Source organism: Melanaphis sacchari, unplaced genomic scaffold, assembly GCF_002803265.2.
Source record: "Melanaphis sacchari strain LSU unplaced genomic scaffold, SCAv2.0 Contig0_pilon_pilon, whole genome shotgun sequence".
NCBI lineage: Eukaryota > Metazoa > Arthropoda > Insecta > Hemiptera > Aphididae > Melanaphis > Melanaphis sacchari.
This window is the reverse complement of record NW_020270366.1, coordinates 993,642-1,020,797: the sequence shown is the minus strand read 5'-3', so window position 1 is coordinate 1,020,797 and position 27,156 is coordinate 993,642. Positions and strand designations below refer to the sequence as shown.

The window sequence follows — 27,156 nt, the reverse complement described above, 5'->3', positions numbered from 1 at the left end:
ATTCAATCTTTTTTTATTCATATTAGCTTATATTAACGTCGAAAACCCATATCAGCAATCGAAATATGTATGTATAATATATATTGTATATTTTTATACGATTAAATTAAAAATTAAACAAAATAAAAAGTAACAAAAAAAATATTTTACTGTAGGTAAATATTAAATGTGGTACGTATCTATACTGCTTATATCTTTTTAGAATTTTTGCAACAATGATTCGCTATTATTAAAATCTACTTACCGACAATCGTATCAAATTTATAAATGTCTATGGTACATTTTAAAATAAACTTTGTATTAAAATTGGGTTTGTTATGAATTTACATTATTTTAATTATGACCATTAACAGTCTTTATAAAAATTAATATTTCTACTATTATTACAATAAAAAAATCTAATCAAGTTTGTGGATAAAGTAGACAAGGTTTTACACCGAGTGTTGACAATAATACTTGATAATACCTATAAGTCAATTTAAAAGTATAAGATCGATCTACGAGGTCAGTTATCGTGATGAGCAAGGACAAAATTACATTTATTTTATTTTCCTCAATTTGATATAAACATATATATATATATATATATATATATTTATTTTTTGATGCATAAAATAATAATACAGCTATAGATATTAAAAGCCAATGATATATAATAATTATATAATGACTAATGAAGTCATTATATAAAATTTTAAATATATTAATTTTATTTTAAATTTAAAATCATAATTAATTATTATAATGTAATTCCTAATATGAGTGGATTTAAGTATATTTTAGGTTAAAATTTATAAAATAATATGTAACTTTTTGTCTTAATATTGTGGCATTATGTCCTTAAAAATAATTTTTACTCTAATTAAATGTAACCTATTTATTTATTTTTTTTGACTTTAAATAAGTATTAAAGTAGTATTTACAAATATGTATAGAACAACTGAACAGGTATATATGATAATTAGGGATGGAAAAAAAATAAATGGAAATGATATAACGTTTATCTTCTGATAAATTAAGTAAGAAAAAATATTACATTAAATCAAAAAATCTCAACACGACTTTTTTCTATGTATAGTACTTATTATCAATTACCATGCATATTACTCACAGCCTTAAGCATTTTTTGGTGTACCTTAATTGAAAATATAAATATAAACTGTATTGATTTCGTATTTTTTAAGAATCTAAAAATTACCAAGTTTAAGTAAAATTATTATTCAAGTTGAATAATAGATTTATTTTAACTAAGAATTCAAACATTTTTTGTAATTGTACAGACAGAGAACGAAAATATTTAACATACTATATATTATATGATAATGATGTATAAAATATATATAATTAGTGGCTTTGGCGGGCATACAAGTAAATAATAAAAATGCTTCTTACACTTAAATTATTAGTATTTAAAACAAATTTTATAACAGGTTTAATTGTTAACATAACCAGTCATACGTTTTGTGAAATAAACTAATAATTTAGCTAGAAAATCGAATAGAACGTGACGTTATATATATATATATATATATATAATAAAACAACATTTATGTTTTACAAATACTCATTGTGTATGTAACATTAGCCGTATTTATAAAAATAATACTTATAAGACATTAGATGCCAGTTTTCAACTATATAAAAACAACGACTGTTATGCACTTATGGCTATATAATATTAATGCTATATAATAATACTGGACCGCTGGCATAATACCTATAATTGATAATGATTTAATAATATGTCAATTAAGTATTAATACAATAATATATTTACCTTTATATAATATATATATGATGTATCGAGAGTTATAGATACACAATATAAGTTATAACTATATGTGTTTATTACATACACACATATATATATATATCAACTGAATATTTCAAATGCACAAACGAGTATTTTTTCGTCCAAAATAGGAAAAACGCCTGAATCGTGTATTGAACATGCAAGTTTAATTGTATAAATTACCATTTTAATTATGTAATAATGTGATAACAACAAACGTGTTTAAACACTAAATAGCATTACGAATAAAATCTACATATAACTGACAGAGTAAAACAACAATTATTGTACGGGCAATATAAACATTAATTATCTAAGTATATTTAAGCTTAAGTATGAAAGTGGTTACTAAAAACTATGAAATGTTTTTAGTTGAAGTACAAAATCCAAATCATATAAATTTTGATACGTTTTTGTAAAAGTAGCAGCAGAAGAAGCCTAGAAAATATATTATACAGATGACTATAGATATAAATGATTTGTTGATCTGTAAGTACAAAATTATTATGTATATTATAAACGATTTTATTGCATTTATGATTTCTTGGAAATTACGGTTATACCAACTAGTAATTCACTATTTTTAATGATTCGTACCTTACACCAACCATTAATTAACTTTGAAAGGTAGTTAAGGGCCGCCGAGAATATGACCGTCTGTACCGCCATAGTAATTTTTGTATCATCACTTGTTACACAGACCACGAATGTAATATTACTCGTGTCAGCGAAAAGTTATACTCGGAAAAATGACGTCATATTTTTAGGGGAAGGGAGATAATAACTCAAGCAATTGTCCCAGTCTAGTGTCTACTGAACCTCGAGACGAGAATGCTAATAAAAATTCAGAAAATTAAAAATTACCGATAACCAGCAGGTCAAGTTTAAGGACGCTCGCATTTAGACAGATTGTTATATAATATACGTAAAACGTAGATTATAGTGTGAGCATGCGATTTTATTGTCATTTTGTGGAATATGATGATTTTAATAACATGTTAATTATAAATCGCTATTAAAAAGTATTTTATAAAAAATGTATTTGTACATTATTTATTTATACAATAATTATTGCTTAATTCCATATGCGCAAAAAAATTCTACAAAATAAAGTGTATTTTATAAGTTAGATATAAGTTTATACTTTATACTGTATTAATATAATGTAGAATTATCTTAAATGGTTGTCAACTTTCGTCGTAATATTGTCGTTACAATTAATATGATACGATAATACTTAACTTCAACTGAACTCAATTATTGTTGATGTATTTTTAAATTGTAAAAATACTATATATTTAATTAAAATAAATAATTTAATTTTCATAATAATTAATAGTTTTAAAATGAAACTTATAGTGTGACGAATAAAATATTTATTTTTGCGCTTTTATTTCACTACCAAGGTACAAAAGCGCAAATTCGTTTTGCGCTTTTGAGTTTCACCAATTTTATTTTATTTCTAAATCTTTTGCAAAAATTATCGATATTTAGCACTTATTAATTGGTTGGGTAACATTCTCTGAATACCTGTACTAATTATTAATGTATCGAATAACTTATAAATAGTTTTTTTTAAGAGATCTTCTATGTTAGTAGTTTATACCCTGGCTTGCCAAGTCTTAGATTCTGCACTGACTATATCTACGGTCTACTTCGTAACCATCTCAACAAACGGTAGCCGGGTATACCATGTTATGAGTAAATTATACACAGTACGAAAAAAACAATGATACGTATAATAACGCCGTCGTCAATAGATTTTATAATCATGTCTATATATTATTGTCGTGACGAGTCGACGCCGCGATCTACGATTATACCGTACCTAAATACTATACCATTACCGCGTTATCGCGCCGTCGTCAACCACGGCAGCTCCAGCGGCGGTGGCAGGTGATAGCGGGGCGGCTGCGTCGCACTAATACCACGCTTTACCACGCTGGTAGTCCGGCGTCAAACTCACCGGTGTTAGGTTCTTATTACAGTGACAGGCAGACCGACGTCGGTCTTGCGAACGTGTGAAATTATATTTTTTCATGAGAATAGTATAATTTACAACAACGCGTTAAATTTGTGTTTTTTGTTTTTCATATATCGTTTTATTAAACCTATTTTGACGAATTTTTCACGATATTTTCCATGCCATAGCTAGATCTAGAAAATAGTGACGACAATAATATATGTATATATACTACGTCGAATATAACTATCGACTGGATTACCGAATTTCCAATCTCGAATAACTCTGAAAACATTTATAAGTAAAAATAAATCATATGTTGTTTATGCGTAGTTCGTCTTCTAGTATTTAGCCGGATGTCCGTTAGGATTATGAAAACGTCACCGAGACTACATGCGAAACTGCTTCGATTTTCCAAAATAACGAGATTCGCCATCGTCTTTAAATAAATAGACGACTACACACACACACCTGTCACACGAGTTCAAGTTTAGCCGAGGTAAGGGTTTTATTGCTGTATGATATTTCTTTGTGACATTACATATACGTACAATCGTTTTATGACGTATATCTTCCGGAAGTGTCGCATAATTGTGTAACTACGGTATTTGATATTGTTTCTCCGAAACCTCATCAATCTATATAATAGTGTACACCTGTCACTATTATTATTAAATATTTTAATTTGTTTTCACTATATTTATTAAATCAGGTGTTGTTATTAACAAAAAAAAAAAAAAAAAAAAAAAAAAAATAGCATAATATAGTTTAATCATTGAAGAAAATGTAGTTAAATTATTTTAGAAAAGTATAATTTATGCATACATATATTTTTTTAAAGTTAACTTTTTAATAAACAAAGATATGATATACATTACATCTCCCCTTCGTCTCCTTTATCTTCAAAGGACTTTGCTTATAATATGTATTATCTTCAAATATAATATATATGTTACCTACTGGCTACTACTATACAATCATGTCGTACTATACAATATTTACATAGACGTACCAATAAACATTTATCCTTAAATTAATTTTTGAACATATATATGACGTGCCTATTCTGATTACTCTACGTACAGCGTATAATATGATGTAATAACTAAAATGGAAAACAATTTAAACATATTATAAAAACAATTAATTGTTTGTAAATACAAATTCAATGTACAAACATTGCTTTATTGCTATAATATATAAATTATGGTACAAGTAATATTTGTAAATATTATATGCAATGTATGATCCAAAATATAGAAAATAATAATAAGTTTGTAGACACTTAGATTGAATTATGATGTTTGTTTTTATTTAAATTATTATTTGTTTCAGTACTTAAGTATTATTATTATATTCCATATAGATAATGTTACATTTTATATACAAATTCACGTCATACTGTATATAACTTTACACTGTATACTCAACGATAGTACTGACAATGAATTATATAATAGTATATACAATATACAAGTTGGTAGTTAAATTATTTTATTTTTTCTATTCAAACAAAATAATGATATACTTTTGATATAATAATTACTATATGAATTAAAAGAAACTAATTTCTTTTTTAATTTAGAAACATATATTATACTAGATATTTTAAGGCACGTACAAATATTAAATGTTAATTTTGAAAATTAATTATTTAAATTAAACTTTTAGTAAGTAACTAGACGGGTACTTATCAGAATGAATTTTTGAAATTTTTTTATAAAATTGAAATACCAATTATTATTGAAATATATACACTTCATGAAAATATACCTACAACCCAATTATGTTATATATTAATAATTGTATACATGCATATCTGATAATTATAACTAGGTTTATTATTTTTTTTTATGTAATTAACTAACTCAATACCTAAAACTGAAGAACCAAGGATTTGTATATTAAATATAAATATTATAAATCATGTATTAAATACTTTATCAATGCATATTAAGAAAATCTTATGCAAATATTGTGTATACGATATACCACATAGAATTGATTCCAATATTAAAAACTCTATTCTTCCATCCTTCCTTAAATAATAATTTTATAAATATGATTTAATCAAGTTTATTAAATAATAATTCTACGTCTACTGTTAAACATTACATGATTGTTGAAAATCGTATAATTATTAACCATATAATTCGAAAAAATAAAAAAACAAATTCATTTTAAAAGTTCATATTATTATTATTCACAAATTAAAATGTGTAGACGTTGCAATAATACTGAGTTTATATATAGATACATAACTGTAAACAGTTTAAACTCTTAAAACATAACTAACAACTTTATTGTATTATAGTATCCACCAAACCTAAAAAAATTTCTCAATTTAATTTTTGTCAGGTTTTTTGGTGTTATAGCTACTAAGTGTAATTTTAATAAAAAAAAAAAGCAAATAAAAGTAATTATTTTTTTTACAATAAAAATAGATTATTAGCAGTTATAAACACAATGTATTTGATTCAGGCCTAGTAAATTATATACATATAAAATAATGTAAATAATATATTAGTAATAACTATTACTTAAGGAATTTTTAGATTTCTTGCAATATTAAATATTTTCTACATTTTTAATTAAAATTAAAAAAAATGAAATCAAACAAAAACAAAAAAGTATTTTGTTAGAAATGAGTATAAGCTTAAAATTGTATGTACTTAGTAAGTTTTTTACACATCCAATATAACTAATAAAGTAGAAACAAAATTATCTCATTAAAGTACAGTTTTTTGAAACATTTTAAGTAATATTTTAATTAAAAAATAAGTTGAGTATAAAAAACGCACAGAATCCAAAATTAAATCAATATAATATTGAACAATTTAACATTCGATGCATCTGTCTTAAATCTGTGCACGTCAATAATTATGAAAAAAAAAAGAATAAACAAATTTAATAAAAAACGGTTTTAAATTTTTTCGATATAATCCACAATCACACATTTTACACGCATCATTCATTAAACGTGTCGTTTTATCCACAATTATCAAACATAGTTGTTTTTTGGTTAATACTTGCAGTATATTATATTAAATAGACAAAATTCAATGAAAAGATGCATTTAGTTGGGAAAATATTTGTTTATTTGGTATTTAATGAGTAATCCGTGTTGTGCACTTATGTGTTTGTCAAAATTATGAACATGCATATACCTTATTCATTATGACTATTGATATGATAATGTATAGTATTATTCTAAAATTAAAAGAAAAAAAATACATGATTATTTTATCTGTTTTATAAAATACCTACTACTATAAGTGCTATTATACGAGTACTATAATGTATACTCTTGCAGCTGGTAGACACATTGTATAGGTTCTAGTATGCATGTTTTGTTTGTTTTTTTAAAATTCCAAACTATTGTATATTGTTATCTTAAAAAACATATGCATAAAATAATAATAACAAGGCAATATTATAAACTTGTACAATTTTATTCAATTAAAAATCATACTTATAATGTATAATATTATATCACTTTTTAAACAAATTATTCAAATATATCATTTAATGTTATTCATTTAAATAAATCCATATTTAGTAATTTTAAAAACAGAAATTGTGAAAACCTTAGACTTTAAACATAAATATTATGATGCATACTTCATACATATAACAGTTGAATATTTAGTCCTAAGTTAAGTTCATAATAAATTATAATTTTAATATACTAACTAAAGAAATAGTAACAAAATAAATAACATAGATAATATTTTTTTTTACATATTTGCTCCTAAATATTAGTTATTACTTATTGTATATTATGTAGTATGCTTATTAGTGTAAAATTTAATACCGTTAAATATTATATTGAAAAGCTCAAACTTTAAATTTAAGACTTTAAAACTACAAAATTTTACGTTATACACATAGCTATAAAAATATGATCGTATAAATTACGCACTATACTTAAAACAGTTATAGTATAACCCAAGAAAAAAATTGTATATTTAATAAGCTATATTCTTTATACCTACATGGCCACGTAATTTATATGTATAAAATTAATTCTAGCCAATAATTAACATTAAATTTAATAATATGTTTAAAAAAATGTTACTGTCGAATAATTAAGACACTAATATATTCCTATAAGAAACCAATCGTATCAATAATAAATAACGATTCATGAAATAATAAAACTAAAATATAGTAGGATTACGAATTAGTAGTGAATTATATACAGCGAAACCTAAGAATAACTGATACTCTCGAACACCAAAATTTTGTCCACTAAAACAATTTATTTGGGTATTAATATACATTACATCAACAGATCAGCTATAATCTATACTCTATAGTGTAAGCTAAAAATATCAATCTTTTTATAAATTAGAAACTGTATTGTTGATATTATCCAGTTACAAAATTTGCAGCGGACGGATACATAACACGTAAATTATCAATACAGTTAGATTAGGTTTTGATTTTACCTAGTATACTATACCAACCTTATAAATACTTATTCGTGCATAGATTTAGTAAAGCTGTGATAAAAATTACAATATATTTTTTTTTTTTATCACAAATTCATGATACCAGGTGCTAAAATAATTATTTTTATTTATTAAAATTAAATAAACAAGAGCAAGATGCTGCTTAATTGAACAATTCATCCAAAGAAAACAATTTGTACATTGAGACTCGAAACTGCTTAACCTAGAAATAAATGTTTGGTTGATTCATATCTTTAAAATATGTACCATTATTTCTGTATATATCCATACATTGATTTATTATACAGTCTTATCTCTCAACCCCTAAAATTTTATTGTTTTCTAGTTACAAAAAATTAATAAAAAATATATGTACATAAGTGACATTCTCTAAGTTCTAACAAAGGCGAAACACAGTAACTAAAGATAAAATAAACCTACATTATTTTATTATTTTGGATATCATAAAATATACCCTTAAAATTCATGAATCTGGCTCAAATATATATAAATATATTATTTAGTTCATTTTTTTTTTTTAATAATGACTAGGATGTAAAAATATTATAATTGAAATTCATATTAAATCAGCTTCAATTTACATTTAAAAAAACTTACGGAAGTTTAATAATCTCATAGACAATCCTAATTGTACTGTACGTAGGTTTTCTAGATCTAATTGTATTAACCTTGGAATACCAATATAGATAATCAGGTATTATATTTGGAGAACGTAACTAATGAATACATACTGCTTAGATACTAACCATTTCAATTGTATATGCTTAATAATAAAACGTTAAATGAATATATTCTATTTTTATTAAATTTAGTATTTCAGTTTTAAAATAACTTTAAAGTAATTAGTTTAACAAAAAAAGATTACAAAACTGTCAATAATTTCTCGTCATTTTTAATTTAAAAAAACAAAATATACCTTTGTAATTATATTATACACATTTTTAAACTTTAAAATAATGCCTATAAATTAAAACTAAATTTTAATAAGAAAAAATTGTACATAAGTATTATATTATTAATTAATATTAAGTAAAAAAAAAAAAAATACATAATTTTAATTAATTATTATATTTTGTGTTTCACATATTCAAAAAAAATTCCATATAAAAATACATACTTCTCCCTCTCAAATCAAAATAAGCTAGAAAAATAAAGGACTATTATTATTACGATCTACTATCAATGAATAATAATAATACAAATAAAATATTATTCTTTTATTGAATCTCCGGCAATTTGGCTTTAAATAAATTTATTAAACTAATAAATAGAAAGTTTTTTAAGTTATAAAATTATTTTTATCTTGGGGCAAAATGCGATAGTAATAATAGTATTTTACATTAAATATATTTTAAGTTATCTTAAACGTTTTTTTTTTCTATATGCATAGAACTTTTTTAATATAAAATTGTTTGAATTATTACTTACTTTGACTACCTACCTTACCTTTTTATGAACATAATATATTTTTTTCAAATTGAGAAATACAAAAACGTAGAGTTAGTTATTATTTTATTAATATACATATTATCAGTAAATAATCGTTTACATAATAAAATTAAAGATTATATACTTCTACATTATTATAGTGTTATAATAAGTCAATATATCTACACATAAATTTAGATTATTATATAAATGTATATTCATTCATAACTTGCATACTTTTTTCACTAATTTTGATAACAAAACACCAAGGGCATTTCAATATGTATACTGTACTGTCGCCGTTGGATACCGATTATGCCTTTTTTACAACCATTTATTTATCGTTACTTGTCATATGCGTAGGTACCAGGTAAATTAGAAACAAGGTTGATTTATTTCAAATGTTTTATGAGGGTCATAATAGATTCAATTAATAACTTCACATACCCAATGTTATAAAAATGAACGAATTTTCCTAAATCCTAATTAGTTATTCCAAATAAATCAAAAGCAGTATCATGTATTTATATATCTATTATTTCAAATAATAAGTTCACCTTTACAAATCATAATGAAATATTATGCAATTATGTATATTAAAAAAAATAAATACTTAATAAACAGATAATGATTTACCAAGCAAGTTCACCCCTATATTTTATTTAAAAATGAGTTTATTCACCTTCTGATTTTTATAATTTTTAAGTTTATCTATTAACTAGTGTTTTGTATTTTTTTTTGCAATTTTAATGTATGTAATGGTCCAAACTTCTGTTTTTCAAATGAGAATCACATTTTTTACTTGTAAATTATTGTTAAATGAATTATATTTTTAATTTTTATCTACGTATATAAATTGAAATTCAAAGAATTAGTTTCTGAATTATTGAAATTTATATACTATTTTGGGAATTATTATACTCGTGATAACAGATTTAAAGATATAGTGGCTAAATTATAATATAAATTATTAAAATCTTATGGTTTTTAAATAATATTGTTTAGGAATAATTTAGAAACTACTTGTTTGAACACCGGATTTTATTTAAGACGCAACAACCTTTTCAATAAAAAATAAAAAAAATCATTAGCTGCTGTTAACCATTTACAGTTAAATTAATAATGTAAATTACAAATCATCAAAGAAAAAAAAATAGGCATTAATATAATACTATATAATCATTGAGTATACTGGTATAATGTACAGTTTTTACAAGCTATATTCAATGCCAAATTTTCCTACACGTAAATGTTAAGACACTAAAAATATAAATGTAGTGGTGTATCTGCTAAGTACTTATAGATTTCATGATTTATTTATATTTTTCTTTTAGATTTTATGCATTAAGTAATTGAAAAAGCCATCACAAAACATAATACACTGTATACGAATATGAAAAATAAAGTTATTTTATTCTCGATCATACAAAATATAAATAAGGTACAACGAGTGTATAAAATACAATTTCGTTAAATTTATTTTACATATAAAAACAAATAGGTAGTAAGTTTGAAAATCATCATGTAGAATAAACATAATATATATATATATATATATACATATTATATTTAATTAATAAACTGTCAAAATGTTTGATAATCAATGTAGGTACTATAAAGACATAATATATAAATTAATACATCATATATATTTTACATAATTGTAGAAATTCATTAAACCTAGATGATAATAATCAGTTATTTATATAAATTAAATTAATTAAACATAAAAATAATCATTTGCATTTTTCCTATTTAAAAACTAAAATTTTACACAAGCTATATAATATTTTATATTTTTTTAATTCCTGTTTATCTACATACATTATATTTATTAATTATTATATATTTTTGAAAATAATTTTTTTTATACATGTATCGCGTTGAATAATTATTTATCTATAAGTTGCTATATAAAAAAAAAAAAAAAATACAGTGATTCAGTAGCCATAAGATAATGACGAATTATGACAAATCTCAGATTATAAATTCTTAATACCTATCTTAATATTGACGCATAACGGTTTGTGAATCACGTTTTACGATTTGTATGGTTAGTTCCTGTAGCAGGTAATAAAAAGTAAATCCACCTAACGTATGATTAACTTTAAACCTATCCGGATGTTGAAGTAAATGTTTATTTAATATCCCAAACAAAGATAGTTATAAAATGAAAGTAAAAGTATAGATTGTGAGGCTAATGACTGTATTAAGTCAGTTTTGCAAGGTCGATACTTAGTTTTTATATTACACTTTTTTTATGAATTTATGTATTGTATATAGCATGCCAAATTTAGTGTCAATATTTATTAGTCATCATCATTCATCAATAACTTTTTTTTAAACTATCGTATGCTAAATATTGATTCTGCAATAGTTTGATGATGTAGGTACCTAAATCAGTCTATGTGACATGATTAATATAATTTTATATTAACTTAATTTACTTGATAATTCACCTAATATGCTTATCATACTTTTTGTTATTTAATAATTAGAAATTTTAAAGTAGGTTTATTCATATTTTTTAACATTACGATTTTATATGGCATCTAAGAAATGTGTCTTTTGGTAGGACCAATTTTTTTTAACAATAAATACAGTCGTTTTTCTACTGTAGATTTTTGAGTGTAAATTTTTTTTGAAAATTTTGATGATTTGTAAATCGAATTGAATGCCAAATGAGTAACTTATGTTTTATAAAAGTTTATATATATATATATATATATATATATATATATATATGTTAAGGAGTAATAATAATAGACCTAAAAATATACTCTTCATTTTGAATTTATAATGATAGCATATTTATCAATGAAAAAAACCATTTTTCTTCTTATAAACCGGTTTGATGATAATTTAAAATTTAACATTTTTAAATAAATCGTGTTTATACAAGTTATTGTAAATACTTTCTTCGATATTTACATAGGTACAAAAAAAGTCAATAAATACAATTTATAGCCATAAATGTTTGCTTTTAACTTTTTGAAAATGTTTTTGAGAACTGTAAGAATATATATTTTTTTTAAATATCTACCAAATAAAATAACAATGTTTAAACTAAATTTAAATAATCGTCTTTTTAATTATTTAATTAGTAATATTAAAATATCCATACAATTACGATTATCTTATTTTATTATATAGATTAGTCTTTTATGTTGTTTATGCATGACACTCTAACCTAGACAATATTTTTAATATTTAATAAGTTATGATTATATTATTAAAATATACTAAATGAATAATAGCATAGTTATATTTAATAGCTAAAGTTATGCATTTTATATACGAACGTCCATAATTGCTGATCACCATAAAATACCTTGCTCCAATTACATATTATTATATAGGTACCTCCTGCTTAAAAATGAATTATCTTATCTTGTCGATAGTGCGTATAAACAAATCATTACAATTTAACACTTATCTGTATTGTAATAAGGCCTGTAGATAATATGAATAGGCTAATTTAAATCCTTGTAATTTTATTTTCTTACATTGCTGCTTAAACCAAGTGATACCGCGGGTATTAGTGCTCAAATATATTAAATAAATCCATTTAAGAACATTACAAGTTAATACCAATACCTGTTTATTGTATAATTATTTACATAAAACTAAAAATGATGAGATATTGACAATAGAGTTCAATATTATGTATAAATTAACATACTTATTATTTCTTTATTTATAATGAATAGTGTATGAATACATTAAATGATTAGATAGGCATAAATACATTGAACTTATAGTGCCTACTAATTTTTTTATAATAAATCTAGATACTGACATGTTTTATTTTTATAAAAAAAGTTTATTAGCCTTCATTTTCATTTAAACTTTAAATAATAGTATGCCTTGGCAAGGTCAAGGTATAACGAGTTTCTTAAAAAACACACCTTCCTAGTTTTATATATAACTTTTTTCTACGTAATTGTATTTCATAATATCTTGTATATCTTGTATATATAATCAATAAAAGTTTATTTGCCATATTTAACTTTTTTTATATTACTTATACAAAATATATAGTAATATAATTTTAACGTATTCAATTAATTACAATTTATAAATATTAGAAATTATTTGTATAAATCATAAATCTTTATTTATTAACATTATAAAAATAAATAGTATTATACAATTATTAATATATTTAAGTTTTAGTATTATTTTAATGTTTAAATTTCATGAAAATATAATATATTTATAAAATCAATTTAAATTTCACTGAGAATAGTACTTTTTATTTGATTTTAATACACAAATATATTTTGTAACAAACTAGAATATTTTATTTGGATACAAAAATGCAAATTTAAGTTGTTGACAAATGTTTTTTGAAAGTTATCGAAGGCTAACGCCGATATATAAATAATAAATAAATACCAGAACAAACACGGAAACATTAAAATATGCATACTGCATGGTGCATATATGCAATACACGTATTTAATTAAAAACATAATCTTAAACTATAAAATGTACTGAATAATATTGCAATCAATTCTAACGGTATCTACAGTTCTGTGCAGACTTAACCTAACCTAACCTATTGACGTAACTATATTTATGAATGAATATTATATGAGAAATGCTGATTTTATATACACGTATCCGTCAATGACCACAATTTAAAGCCAAACTACATTGGTATAGATATTTACATATTTTTCTCAAATTGTCTTACCATTTCTGATTAACACAAATTTATTTAAAAAAGGTAGTACCTAGTATAATAGTTATAAATATTTGGTATTATAAATTAAAAATAATAATGGATATCACTGAAATAAGGGGCTGTGAAATTCTGGGAAATGATTGAATGAATCGGCTTTCTAAAAAACACTAATAAAATAGCTAAGATTATAAAACCAAAAAAAAAAAAAAACAAATCGAATAGAATATAGAATGAATATCAAGAATTGATAAATTAAGAGAAATTCAACTCAAATTTGCTTTTAATTCCCATCGTGAAAATAGAAAGAGTAAACTATTAATAAATTGACTCAGAATCGCATTTACATATTTCACTTTTTAATTTTTATTGGGCAGTTAATGAATAAAGAAGAAGAAAAAAATTTCCTATCTGGTGTTATTCTATTGTCAATTAAGTAAATATTCATAAAACGTAATTATTAACAAGTTATTTATCAAATAATAATAATAATCAAATTTTAATTTTAGCACCAGCTGCTAACCATATTCTCAATAAAAAAAAAAATAATAATAATAATAACAAAATACTGCCATACACCTAAGTGTAGCAAGCGAGGCGAATGACTACTCTGAGTTTCTACAACCTGTTAGCGCCTAACCTTATTTATCGAGTTATGTTGAACAATTTTCTCAATAAAAAAATTTAAATTTCGTAATGTTTCAAATAAAAGCACTAAAAAAAAAAAAATTTTTGTAATTTATGGAATATTTATCTTTCTGTATTTGATAGTTTATTGATAATGCAATATATTTTACAATAATTTTCGATGTGTATTATTATAAATATTTATCAGTATTATAAAAAATCTCCTTTTCTTTGATTCAAAAAACTACGTTTTTATGTCTAAAATTTTAAATCTAATTTAACCATTTATAGAAACTAAATAAATAAAACATTTTAAAAATCACTTGAATAATATTCGCATTTTAATAGCAATCACATTTTACACCATAATATTCAAAATACTTTGAACTTCAAAATATTTAATTAAATAATTACTTTTTTGTTAACATACCAAAACAAAGGTTTTAAATTAAATTGTATAGGTGACTAGAGATATTTGGTAATAATAGTGTATCCCATATTTCCGGATCACATTAAGAGTGCCGGATTTTCGCTAAATATGACACATTTATATTGTATAAGGATTACCTTGTACCTAACGCATAAAATCAAATTTAAACTACAATACTATATTACTACCTAATAATAATAAATTAGTCATTTAAATTGAATGTAAACACATAAGGGTATTATTTAAATTTTAAATTATCTACAACAATATTTTAAAAAATAACAGTCAAAATACGAGTAATGCATAATGTATTTAATAAGGTATATTAATTACCTATACAAAAGTATATTGTGTATTTATGTGAGAACTCTAACATTTTAAAAATAATTTTAACTTTTGTTATAGTGCAAAGCATTCTTAATAAAAACAAATACATAATTTCATTTTTAATTATTAAAAAGTAGATAATATTATCATTAAGTAGGTAGATAGTATTTATAAAACAGAATGTAATTCACAATTTTAGTTATTGAAGAACTGATATTTTCTAAACATAATGTTGTATACATTAAATAAATACAAAATAATATAGAAGTTTAATTTTATTTATTTACTGCTAATATAAATGCAAATGTAAAATTAAAATATATTAAAAGTAACTTTATAGAATGATTTTTTTAACATATACTCGTATTTGAAATTTTAGGTACTTTATATGACACACACGTTATTAATTTTTTATTCCAAATTAGTAAAATCCTTGAAAATTTTGTTATTGAAGAATCGAATTTTGAACATAGTTAAAAATTAAATTCACTCATAGTTATAAGGTATAAATATAAAATATTTACATAAAATAGTGTACCAATATTTTTTGAAACTACTCCACTCCATTTCACTCATCTAAATTTTAAACAATCAATCAAGTTGTATACAAATATGTATTATACTATTTTTACAATATTATAATATTTTTAATTTTAAAGATTTTTCTATCAAATTAGTTGTTGAATTGAAACAATACATTTTTTATTTTACTTAAAATGCTATTATAAATATAATCATACAAAATGCATTTTATTTTAAATAAAATCATTATTATATAATTATAAATTTTAATCAGTAATAAAAATATAAAGTGGGATATTTAATGATGTTGTATTTAGTTATAATTCTATAATTCTATCTATTCATTAATTCATCAGGGATGGGTCACTTGATTGTTTCAAGCCTAGTAGTATTTGTGTGTAAATTTAATCATATGTTTATAGTGTAATATAATATCATGGTACTTTTTACATATACCATACAATCTGTTTTTATCTATATTATAGATAGGTATTTTAACCTAGAAGCCAAATAGGCTATGGATAAATAATATTTAATACAGTTCTTACGTATAAGCTGTAAGCTGTAACCTATTAATATTTTTCAATAAATAATAATGAATAATGAATCAATGAATTAAAAAACAATGTACAGAGATGTGATTAAAATAGCTTGTGTTAAAATATTTAGAACGATTATTATAATCATATTTTATTGTTTATTTTTATTATTTAATATATTCAAGATTAAGATTGAATAAAAACAATGAATATATGTATTGTGTAAATTTATTTATATATTATGTACTCTGTCTATATTTTTTACAATAATAAATTATGCAATTCATAAGGGATATCACTTGTATCTATTATTCTTTTGAAAGTTAACTGTTTCACTTTTTTACTCACCTTTTGCTTCTATTGTAAATACTTGTCTTATGTTAATATCGCCCTCTCTACATTTTCAAAATTACATGCAACTTTTATATTTCCAAATAGCAACCTATGTATATATACCTAAATTTTAAATTCTCAAAAATATGATGTTTGCTATTATTTAATATTATTATAAATACTTTCATAATATAAAATTAAGGTATAGAAAATATTATAAATTAATTACATTTATTTGAAGTTTTAACCAAGATATATTTTAAATGAGTAATTTAATTTAAAAATAGATAATAATAATTACGCATCCTTATTTTTCATGTACAAATAATAGATGTATGTGTACTATGTAGTGTATACACTCGTATGACGTATATACATCAGTTTACAAGCATACTAATTATAATAAATTAACAATTAAAATTTGAATAGTATTGTATGACGTATGAGATCTCTTAATAACATATACCTATATCAAAGTTTAAGCTTATATAATAAATTATTCCTAAGTGACGAACTTTTTTACGTATTGTTATTGTTATTGTATTGTTGCATCTATATGTGAGTACATCTTATTTGCGTACAAATTGTTTATAACTAGTTGTATCATCAAAATACTGTACGTATACGGTGCATGTAAATAAATTAGGTATGTAGGTATAGTTGACGTTTACACAAAGTCAAGGTGTTGGTAAAAACTATTAACCTTTATTAGAAGAAAACATCTGATATTTATATAAGAGATTAGAAATATCCCACTTATAAACTATAAATTAAAACTTGATATCAGTAACAACCGTAGACGGGTAAGATTAAAACGCTTTGTACGAACGTGAGAAAGGAGCCAATTTTGTTTAAATCGTATATGTGTATTGTAATGTTAAAGTTAAGTGTAATTATAATAAATATATTATAATTCATTGTTTTTAAAGGCTGTTAATAGTTAATTGTGTCTTTACAATCGTGTTGTTAGTAAAAATTAGTGTTAAAAATCTCGACAAAATCAATACGTTTAGACGTGAAATTTTCTACAGAGAATTCAGAATACTATTCTACACATTTATTACATCAATATTTTAATCTAGTTGAGAAAAACTATGGTATTTCAAGTAGGTATCAACTTATTACGAAAATTTAATATTTTAGTTTTTAATAAATATTAGCATTTTTTAATATTTTTAATTGAGTTTGATTTGTGTAAATTATTGTAATTACATATTATTTAAATTGTTAAAAATGTTTACACATTCATCAAAAAATAAAAATAACAAAATTAATATTATTAAGTTGTGTGAACAATACTACGATTCATATTTTTTTGACTATATAATATATTAATATATTATCTTTATGATTCATTTTTTATTTCTATTATTTATTTATAGAGACTATTGTAATTTGTTTTTACTATAACACTAAAAAAGCTCATTAACCTTTATTTCATGTTTACTATCTATATTTTCACATTTTTATATAAATTTCAAACAAGTTTGAATAAACCGATATTACAGGCTAAGAATCGATTTTTAAGTACGATAATCATATTATGTGGTATAATAGTAAAATATTATCGAATTAGAATTAGTAGACATTCGCCTTAATATCAGTATATTCCTTTATACATATATTATTCTATATTATTTACTTGTTCCATGTTTCATTTTATACGTTTGCAATTCATTATTTCCTAGTGGGATATTAAATAATAGAGTTTCGTGTAATAATCTGCAATAAAATATTAAGCATATAAATTGTTTAGCGAATCAGTTCGTGTTTGTATTATGTAGGTATAGAAACTTATATAGTCATATAGAAAGCTAATGTCAAAAACAATTAAAGTACGGATATCTATTTTATATGGGTACTCAATATTATTGGTATGCCTATTTAATTACTGTTTTATCATTTACATACCTGTAGTATTATAAAACGTAAAATTTCCATTTATGACATTAATTAGTAAGATCTATAAATATTATAGACTGATTGCAATCGTTAGTTTTCATTAGAGAAAAATCTCATTGAATATTTTAATAATATATTCGTGAAATGAGTTTTAAATAATAGTTACTCTATTCACACTAGTTATTGTTGTGTGTACATTGTTAGGAAGTGATACTAATAGTGCGTGAAGCGCTACGCGTTTAGTGAACCGTGAAGGTGTCTGCAGACTACAGCCAGCGGCTGCTGCTGTATCAGTGACGATTGACAAAAGGAAAGCAAATCAAAAAAGAAGAAATCACTTTTTTCTAAAAAAAAAAAAATTTGGTTCATTCACCTCAGGTTTTCACGTAGATAGGTGCTTACTGTTTTCATGAACCGTTCAACATCTATAGAAAAACTGATTTTTTACTAACACCGAAATTATGTAGATACTTAACATAATATCATCGTTGTAATATCTTTATGTAGGTAGTATATACTCTCGTGTACTATATACAGTTATTTTCACTGTCGATTAACGAGTAACTTAATAATGTGTTCGTGAAAAATTGAAGTATAATATAATAATTGTTTATCTACTACACTTATAAAATGTAAATTTTTATTAAAACAATTAGCTGACCGGATAAAATAATTTACTATAGTTTAAAATTTAAATAAAACCACCAAAATAATATCAATGAAAAATTGTTAATAATTAATTATTTTTTAAATCAACATAATAATCTAATAATACTTTCATATGTCAGCAATATTATTATGCAGTATCATATTTATGTTTAAACGACAAACGTAGATGTGTTAAACTCGATCGCTAAATCTGTGACACGATTGTCACATATTATGTCGTAGTTACTACCAAATACCAATAACACAATATTTGTATGAAAACACGACAACAATTTTACGGAGATTAACGCGATCTGTCGACCAAAAAATGTGTTCATTAAATTATTATATAACAGTGATACATGCGTAGAAATTAATGAGTATTATAATTATTTCATGTTTTTGAAAATGTGCAAATCAACGTAGCTTCGACCGACTACATTCGTGTTTTCGTATTATTGTTTCAGCAGCCACTGCCGCAGCAACAACTGCCGCCGGCGCGATAGCCGACGAAATAATAATAATTTTTTATTGAAATACGATTCAGTGGAAACAACTGTTACGGCGACAACAGGCTACAACCGCGCGACCGATTGTGGCTGACACCGACACAATTGCCGATACCACGCACCCGGAAATGGCGCTGATTGTCCCGGAAGAATCGCAACGGCCATACCGGTTCGGCATGACGCTGGTGTGCATCGGCGCCCTGTTCAACTGGCTCGGGCTGGCCGACCATCACACGAAACCCGTGCCGGCCGTCCGGTACATCGGCGTAGGTCTGGTCGCCTCGGGTGCGGTGCTCATATGCATGGCCATGTGCTTTTGGATGAACAGCGTGCGTGACGACGAAGACGACGTGAGTATTAAATGTTATGCCTATATTATGATATATTGTTAGGTCGCGTGGGCGCGCGAGACCAGTAAGCGCGCCAGGGTCGATTTTATTTTTTTTATTCTCGAAAATCCGCTTTCTTGGGGGTATGTCTTCCTATTATTGGACATACGTACATAATAACATGCGTTTAGCCACTATCAACCACGTGCACAAGCCCACTGTTTAAAGAATTTTCCTGGACTATAAACACTAAAAAGTTCGATAAAGCGATCGCAATCCACAAACTTTGTTGTTTAATAGCGATTCCATAAACAGCACATTTTGGCCATTGACTGGAGTGTTAGGGCCAAAAGGTTATGCAACGATTATAAAATAATAAAATGATACTACAGTAAAGTACTAATCTAATATATTATAATACATAATATAACTAATAAACGCAGAATAACTCAATTAATTTTTATATTCGATAAGAATAACAAAAGAAAAAATGGCAGTTTGAAATTAAATTTTTAGTTTTAAGTTTTTTGATTCTGAGCTCACGATAATTATTCAATAATACTATCATAAGGAAGGTGTATACTTTAGTCGTATAAAACTTTTAAATCAACTTCAAACAACATAAATACGATCTATATCTATGTCTAAATCGTAAAATGGAACGGTTTCTGTAATTTTATAATCATTATTAACTATTTATTATAAATTAGATTACCTACCTTAAAGACCAAATTTAAACGTGAATAAGAAAGAAAGTAAGAAGAATAAGAACGGTGTAGTAAGAACGCTTAATCGTAAAATTAAAAAAAAAAAATTATCATAATTGTGATTTGTAAACACCCTCGAAATGTTAGGTCAAATGTTATTTTATGTTAAAAAGTTTAATTTTCTGTATTCAAGTCACGTTAGAGAATTGTTCTTAGAAAGCAATCTTCAAACTGTTTGCTTTTATATTTTTAGTAATTGAAAAAATGTTTAATTTAATTAATTTTCTATAACCCCTATATAATATGAGTAATATGGCTATATAAAATATATATTAATAGAACTTTAATGTTAAAATATGTTTGAAAAAATGCCTCATTAAAATAATTTATCTAATGTCCGAATAGGAAAAAACTTGATTTTTTTGTATTACTCTATATGGTACTTTTAGTGACCTCGTAATAACTAAAAATAAATTGTGTTTTGAGTTATTCAAAACTAGTTTATATTATTATCGTTTGAAATTTAAAAGCGATGCTTATAATTAAATACATTATTGTAGTTGTATATATAATCTACCTTCATGATTAATTAATTTATGAATTAAACTCGTGTCGCTAAACTTCTACTATAGCCTATAGATGATCATAGAGTTCAATAAAATCGTTCGTTATGTCTTTATTTCCAATCATTATCACAATGTAAAAAAAAACTATGTATACAATATATATATATATATATATATATATCCTAGTATTATTTACTGCGAATTGAGTTTCCAATTTTTGGCAGCCTATTTGAATAATGATATTAAAAAAAAAAAAATTACCACAAGTATACAATCCTGACAAGTAACCAACCTCTGATTAATCTGATCTGTTCATAATTTATGGTCAACATATCTCAATACGCGAAACATTTATTACTCTAAAAAGTATCGTTGTACCGAAAATGATTACCCTGAAAGAAAATTAAAATGTATAAAATAACTTCCATCATCGTTATAGAAGCACCGTTTCGTTATGATCAGAAACCATAAAATTAACATGTAATACTCAATAAGGTTTCTCCGTTTTTTTTTTTTTTTTTTTTTTTTTTTTTTTTTTTGTGTAAATTAGGCAAGTGATGATCATGTGGATAACCTTCTCGTTAATATCCCGGATACTGTTCTGATAACAAATCTAAATATTTATTTATTATAATAATATTACGTTATTATTGACCAAAGTCGTTTAATGATATTTATTTAAAAAAACTTTTAACAGCTGGTCAGCAAGCAGGGGAGGACTTCAGGATATCATCCTAAGCTATCGTTATTTCACTTCACGAATATAATATATACTGCAGGTGGTATATGTAATGAGTTATGACCATAGACTAGTAATGGATGTTATCATCAAAATAACCTTAAAATTAAAAATAATTTAAATGCTCTATGCGACAATAAAATTTCGTTTACTAGGGAACGGTTAATATAACTTATCGTCGCGACACTCCAAAATACATCATTTTATTGCATATTACACCAATGATATAAAATTAAAATTTTTATACAGCCCTTTAATTTGTTATTCAACTCCTCACTAATAATTAGTAACTACACAAAAGCATAACTGCTAACTCATACGTATTTGTAAATTATAGGTACAAATGTAATTATGTTATAAGATGTAGGAAATTACTAACAAATTTGGATGGTTCCAGCAAAACAATTTTTTGATCAGGAGCAATATTTTTCATAAAATTACCATTAGATACCTAAACATGAATACCTGTTATAATATTTATTGTTATACTGTTCAATGCTCCCATAAATTCGTTCGATGACCTACGCTTGTAATATTATTAAAATTCAAATATAAGCATAGATGTACCCTCATTGCACTACCCACATAAGTAGACGTGTCTATTGTTCTTCACGAACCATGTGTATTATAATAAACCTCTTAGATTAAATAGGTATAATAAAGTTATTTTGCTCCTATAATTAATTTCTTTGTATTTTAATAAATAGTCAAAATATTTTGTACATTAAAAAATTTTAATTTAACGCTTCTATATATCGTTATTCGACGTTAAATATTATTCAACATAACATACTTTCATAATTGAATAAAATATATTATTTTTATAATATAATTTTTCTTTTAAAGTTTAATAATTTTTTCGAAATTTAAAGATTATTCATTTTCCTACTAACTCAATTGACAATAATAGACTTATATTAATTAGCTTAATTATTTTGTTTTAATTAAAAAACATATTTTCGTTGTTTTAAACTTTTAAATAAGAGACTAATTCAATGGTAATCCTTCTTTGAATAAAGTTCAAGTTAAATAATAATATATTTACATTTAAAATACATATTATAAGCGTGATAATTATAAGTACACTAACAAAATTGACGAAATTGTCTGTGCACAGCTTTATATTATAGACAATGTACCTAAATTAAAAATTAATTTCTAAGAATACCAAAGCTGGTAACGTTTCGAAAGTTATGAGATAGACATAATAATTATTTAAACATTGTATAATTACTATGCGGTATATAGACTCCTAAAAAAGATTATAAATATTATTGACTAAAAATATTTTTTATAATATATTTGTGGCAAATATTATTATAGAACATTTAGTATTCATAATATTTAACATTAGTTATAGGACAACGAAAGACAATAAACAATTGGAGTAACATAATAATATCATATCATTCGTAATAGTCATGCTATAATAAGAACAGTTGTTATTGCCGATGTTGTATCAAATACATTTATTAAAATATCGTTCGTTGACCGTATGACGCAATTATTTTTTGTTGTCATCTCTTACCTTCACCATTGGCTTTGAAATTTGAATACTATTCGTATAACATAGTTCAAGTTATTATAATAAGATATTATCATTATTTTTTTTTTCGATATTTTATTTAAATTAATTGCATATCACTTAATATACAACAAATTCAATTTATTAACAGATTCAATTTTCAGTCTGTAACTATATCTTCTTATATTGCTTTTTATAAGAACTAAAAAGCATAAATTATCTACCTTATAAAGTAATACTTCTAATATATATAGTATTGATCAAGTTTCGTTATGCTATTTATTTTTTTATTTCTCATAATAGCCAAATTATCATAGTATGGTTAAATATAATTTGTTTTGTAACGAATTAAAAATAAATTGCTTCATTGCGTTTAGGTGTTCACAAATACACTGAATATTTGGTGCACAGTGAAATAATGAAGTAAATAATAACGATAACAATGTAATTCGTACAAACTTTTACTGACCTAAAATACATTTCTTTTCCTCGATTCATGACTTAATTATTGTTAAGTATATTATAATTACTAACTAATTATAAGACGTATAGATCCGCCCTTTCGCTTTAAACATTAGTGGCCACGTGATCTATTAAACAATATCTAATAATCAATAATATTAACAATCCTCCTTCTAGGTTCATAATTTGGAAGTAGTGTCAATGGATGCTCTTTCTAGTCATCACGACTAAAATACATTGTCAACTTATATTTTACTCATTGTGACCATTGTGTTATTATGTATACAGGTTGTAAATATCTTTTATAAAAAAATATATATATAGATACCCATGCCAACACGGTATTATGTAATAATATGTTTCAGATAGAATATATAACTTATATTTTATAAACTTTACACTCTCAATTTTAGATTAATATTTAAAATAATATACATTTATAATAAAACAAACAGCTTACAATTATCATAACGTATGAAAAATAATACACTCTTTTTACGCTATAATATTTGAATTAAAGTATAACTACGACTGCACTTGTTATGTGTAATAATAAAGAAAACGTATAACTACTATTATAATACTATGGTAACATAGGTATTATAAAAAACAGATCAGATGATATATGCAACATCTGCACCTCGCATACACATATTTAAATTTTATAATTAATTAATTAAAATGCAATAATTAATTACCAAAAATTGCAGCAGAAGTGAATACTATTTGCAGATCGTTGCAATAAAATATAATTTTAATCGACGCATCCAGTCGTATAGTTAAATTAGCTATTACAGGTGTAGTCTTTATCTGTAGCCAGCACGCTATAATATTAATAGTTGAAATCAAATGGGTAGTCGAAGCGCGTTTCGAGTTGATTTCAAAATACGTAGTGTTTTCGACATTTCCTGAAGCGCAAATAAAATGAACCTCCGTCAAATAATATATTATATAAATTATAACCCGCAATCCGTGGCTAAGGATACGATGATAATATATTTTATTGTTATACGATATGATATTATATTGTTCTTGGCACATTTCCAACGACGTTATGAATCGCCACGAAACTAATTTGTACACGTGTGTCGCGAAGCGTCTTATAGACGACGATCGAGTGTCCTATACCTGTAATAATAATTATATACACCTATTATGCGGCGTACCGTATGACATTGTTCAATATATATATATATATATATATATATGTCATATCTTTTTACGACAGTTAACAACATGCACCGATAGGTACGTCTTGACAATATCATTGTTGCATGCTTCGCGCAGGCACACAACGGAGACAACCGCTGTCGTTTCGAAAATATAAATAATGTAATTTACATTATCTCGGTCGAATGATACGCACGTGTCAATATAAATAAAGTACCGGGTATCGATGACCGTGTGGCGTGGTGTTTAATATGTGATCTGTATGGGTACAGATATATCGAATCTAAATAATGTACTGCACAAGTGCTTCTGGGAGGTTAAAGTGAAGAAACAAATTAAGAAGGTGCGGCGTTGATACATTATAATACAATATGTACTTATTTATTTCCGTTCGCTAGTATTAATAGCTAATCGATAATATACGGGAAATGATTCAATAATAATGTATTATGATACTGGCGAGCTAATGAAAACACAATAGTGTAGCCTACAGAAAATCCTAACCAAACTCTTACAGACAATGAAGTGGTATCGCGAGCAACAAATAAGTATTATCTTTGCTGGTAATAAAATATTTACCTATAATTATACTTGTGATAAACAATGAAATCCATGGTTTCGCTTGAACTCAGCTCAGTAAAGGTTGTAACTAGTAGCACAACAATAGTTTTAATTTTTATTATTTTTTTATTTTTGATGGCCGAGGGAAGGGGTTAAAATTACGATACTATCAGTTAATAAAACTTCAGTAAAACACTGAAAGCAACGCTATAGTGGATTGTGCGATTTATAAATATGAGTCTTGAAGAGTGATTACCAACAATGTCTAACATTATCAGTTAATACTAATAATATCACTATAATTTGTAATAAAATAATCACTACGTAGGTATATTTATCGACAATCAATCCTGTACTTATATGGCAACTTGAAACAGATGATAGTTTTTATTTTTTTTTTTAAATAAATTCAAACTATTATTTATTTATTTTGAATCGATGTAATAGGTATAAGTTTGAAGATTAAAAGGCAATAATGACGTACATTTATAATATAATATATATATTACATAAACTAATTCACATACAATTATGTAGATCGATATGAAACTAAAATGAACTGTATAATCGATCCTATTATAATATTAATGAATGTTTAATATAAACCTTAGTTTATGAAACAGGAAACTATATAGGTAAATTAGTTTAAGATATTATACGTATTTTTCAATGAATAATGATATATATAATGATTATGTTCGGGCTATTTTTGCGGTTATATGAAAGAAATAAAATGTTTTAAATTGTTTTAATTGAGAATCGCCAGACTGACCGACACGAACAAGACTAATGCACTCACAGATTTTTACGAGGGCGAGTATGTGTGTGTGTATATTTATGTGCATAATGTATAATATTACACACAGTGCACACACACACACACACACACACACACACACACACACACACACACAC

The 27,156-nt window shown here is 24.3% G+C and overlaps 1 protein-coding gene across 4 annotated transcripts in view; it reads left to right on the top strand.

The window, feature by feature from the left end:
• The first annotated feature begins 3,753 nt into the window (after nt 1–3,753).
• The window catches only part of LOC112594895, a 34,970-nt gene continuing 11,567 nt past the window's right edge, over nt 3,754–27,156 (top strand). The window contains exons 1-2 of one of the 4 annotated variants that reach the window (XM_025339925.1): nt 3,754–4,254; nt 20,144–20,532. In XM_025339925.1, the coding sequence (XP_025195710.1) occupies nt 20,311–20,532 (222 nt within the window). In that variant the 5' untranslated portion in view covers nt 3,754–4,254; nt 20,144–20,310. Of the gene's footprint in view, nt 4,255–17,931; nt 18,230–20,140; nt 20,533–27,156 lie in introns of those variants that run through there. The other 3 variants (XM_025339910.1, XM_025339935.1, XM_025339917.1) reach the window with 3 other exon arrangements.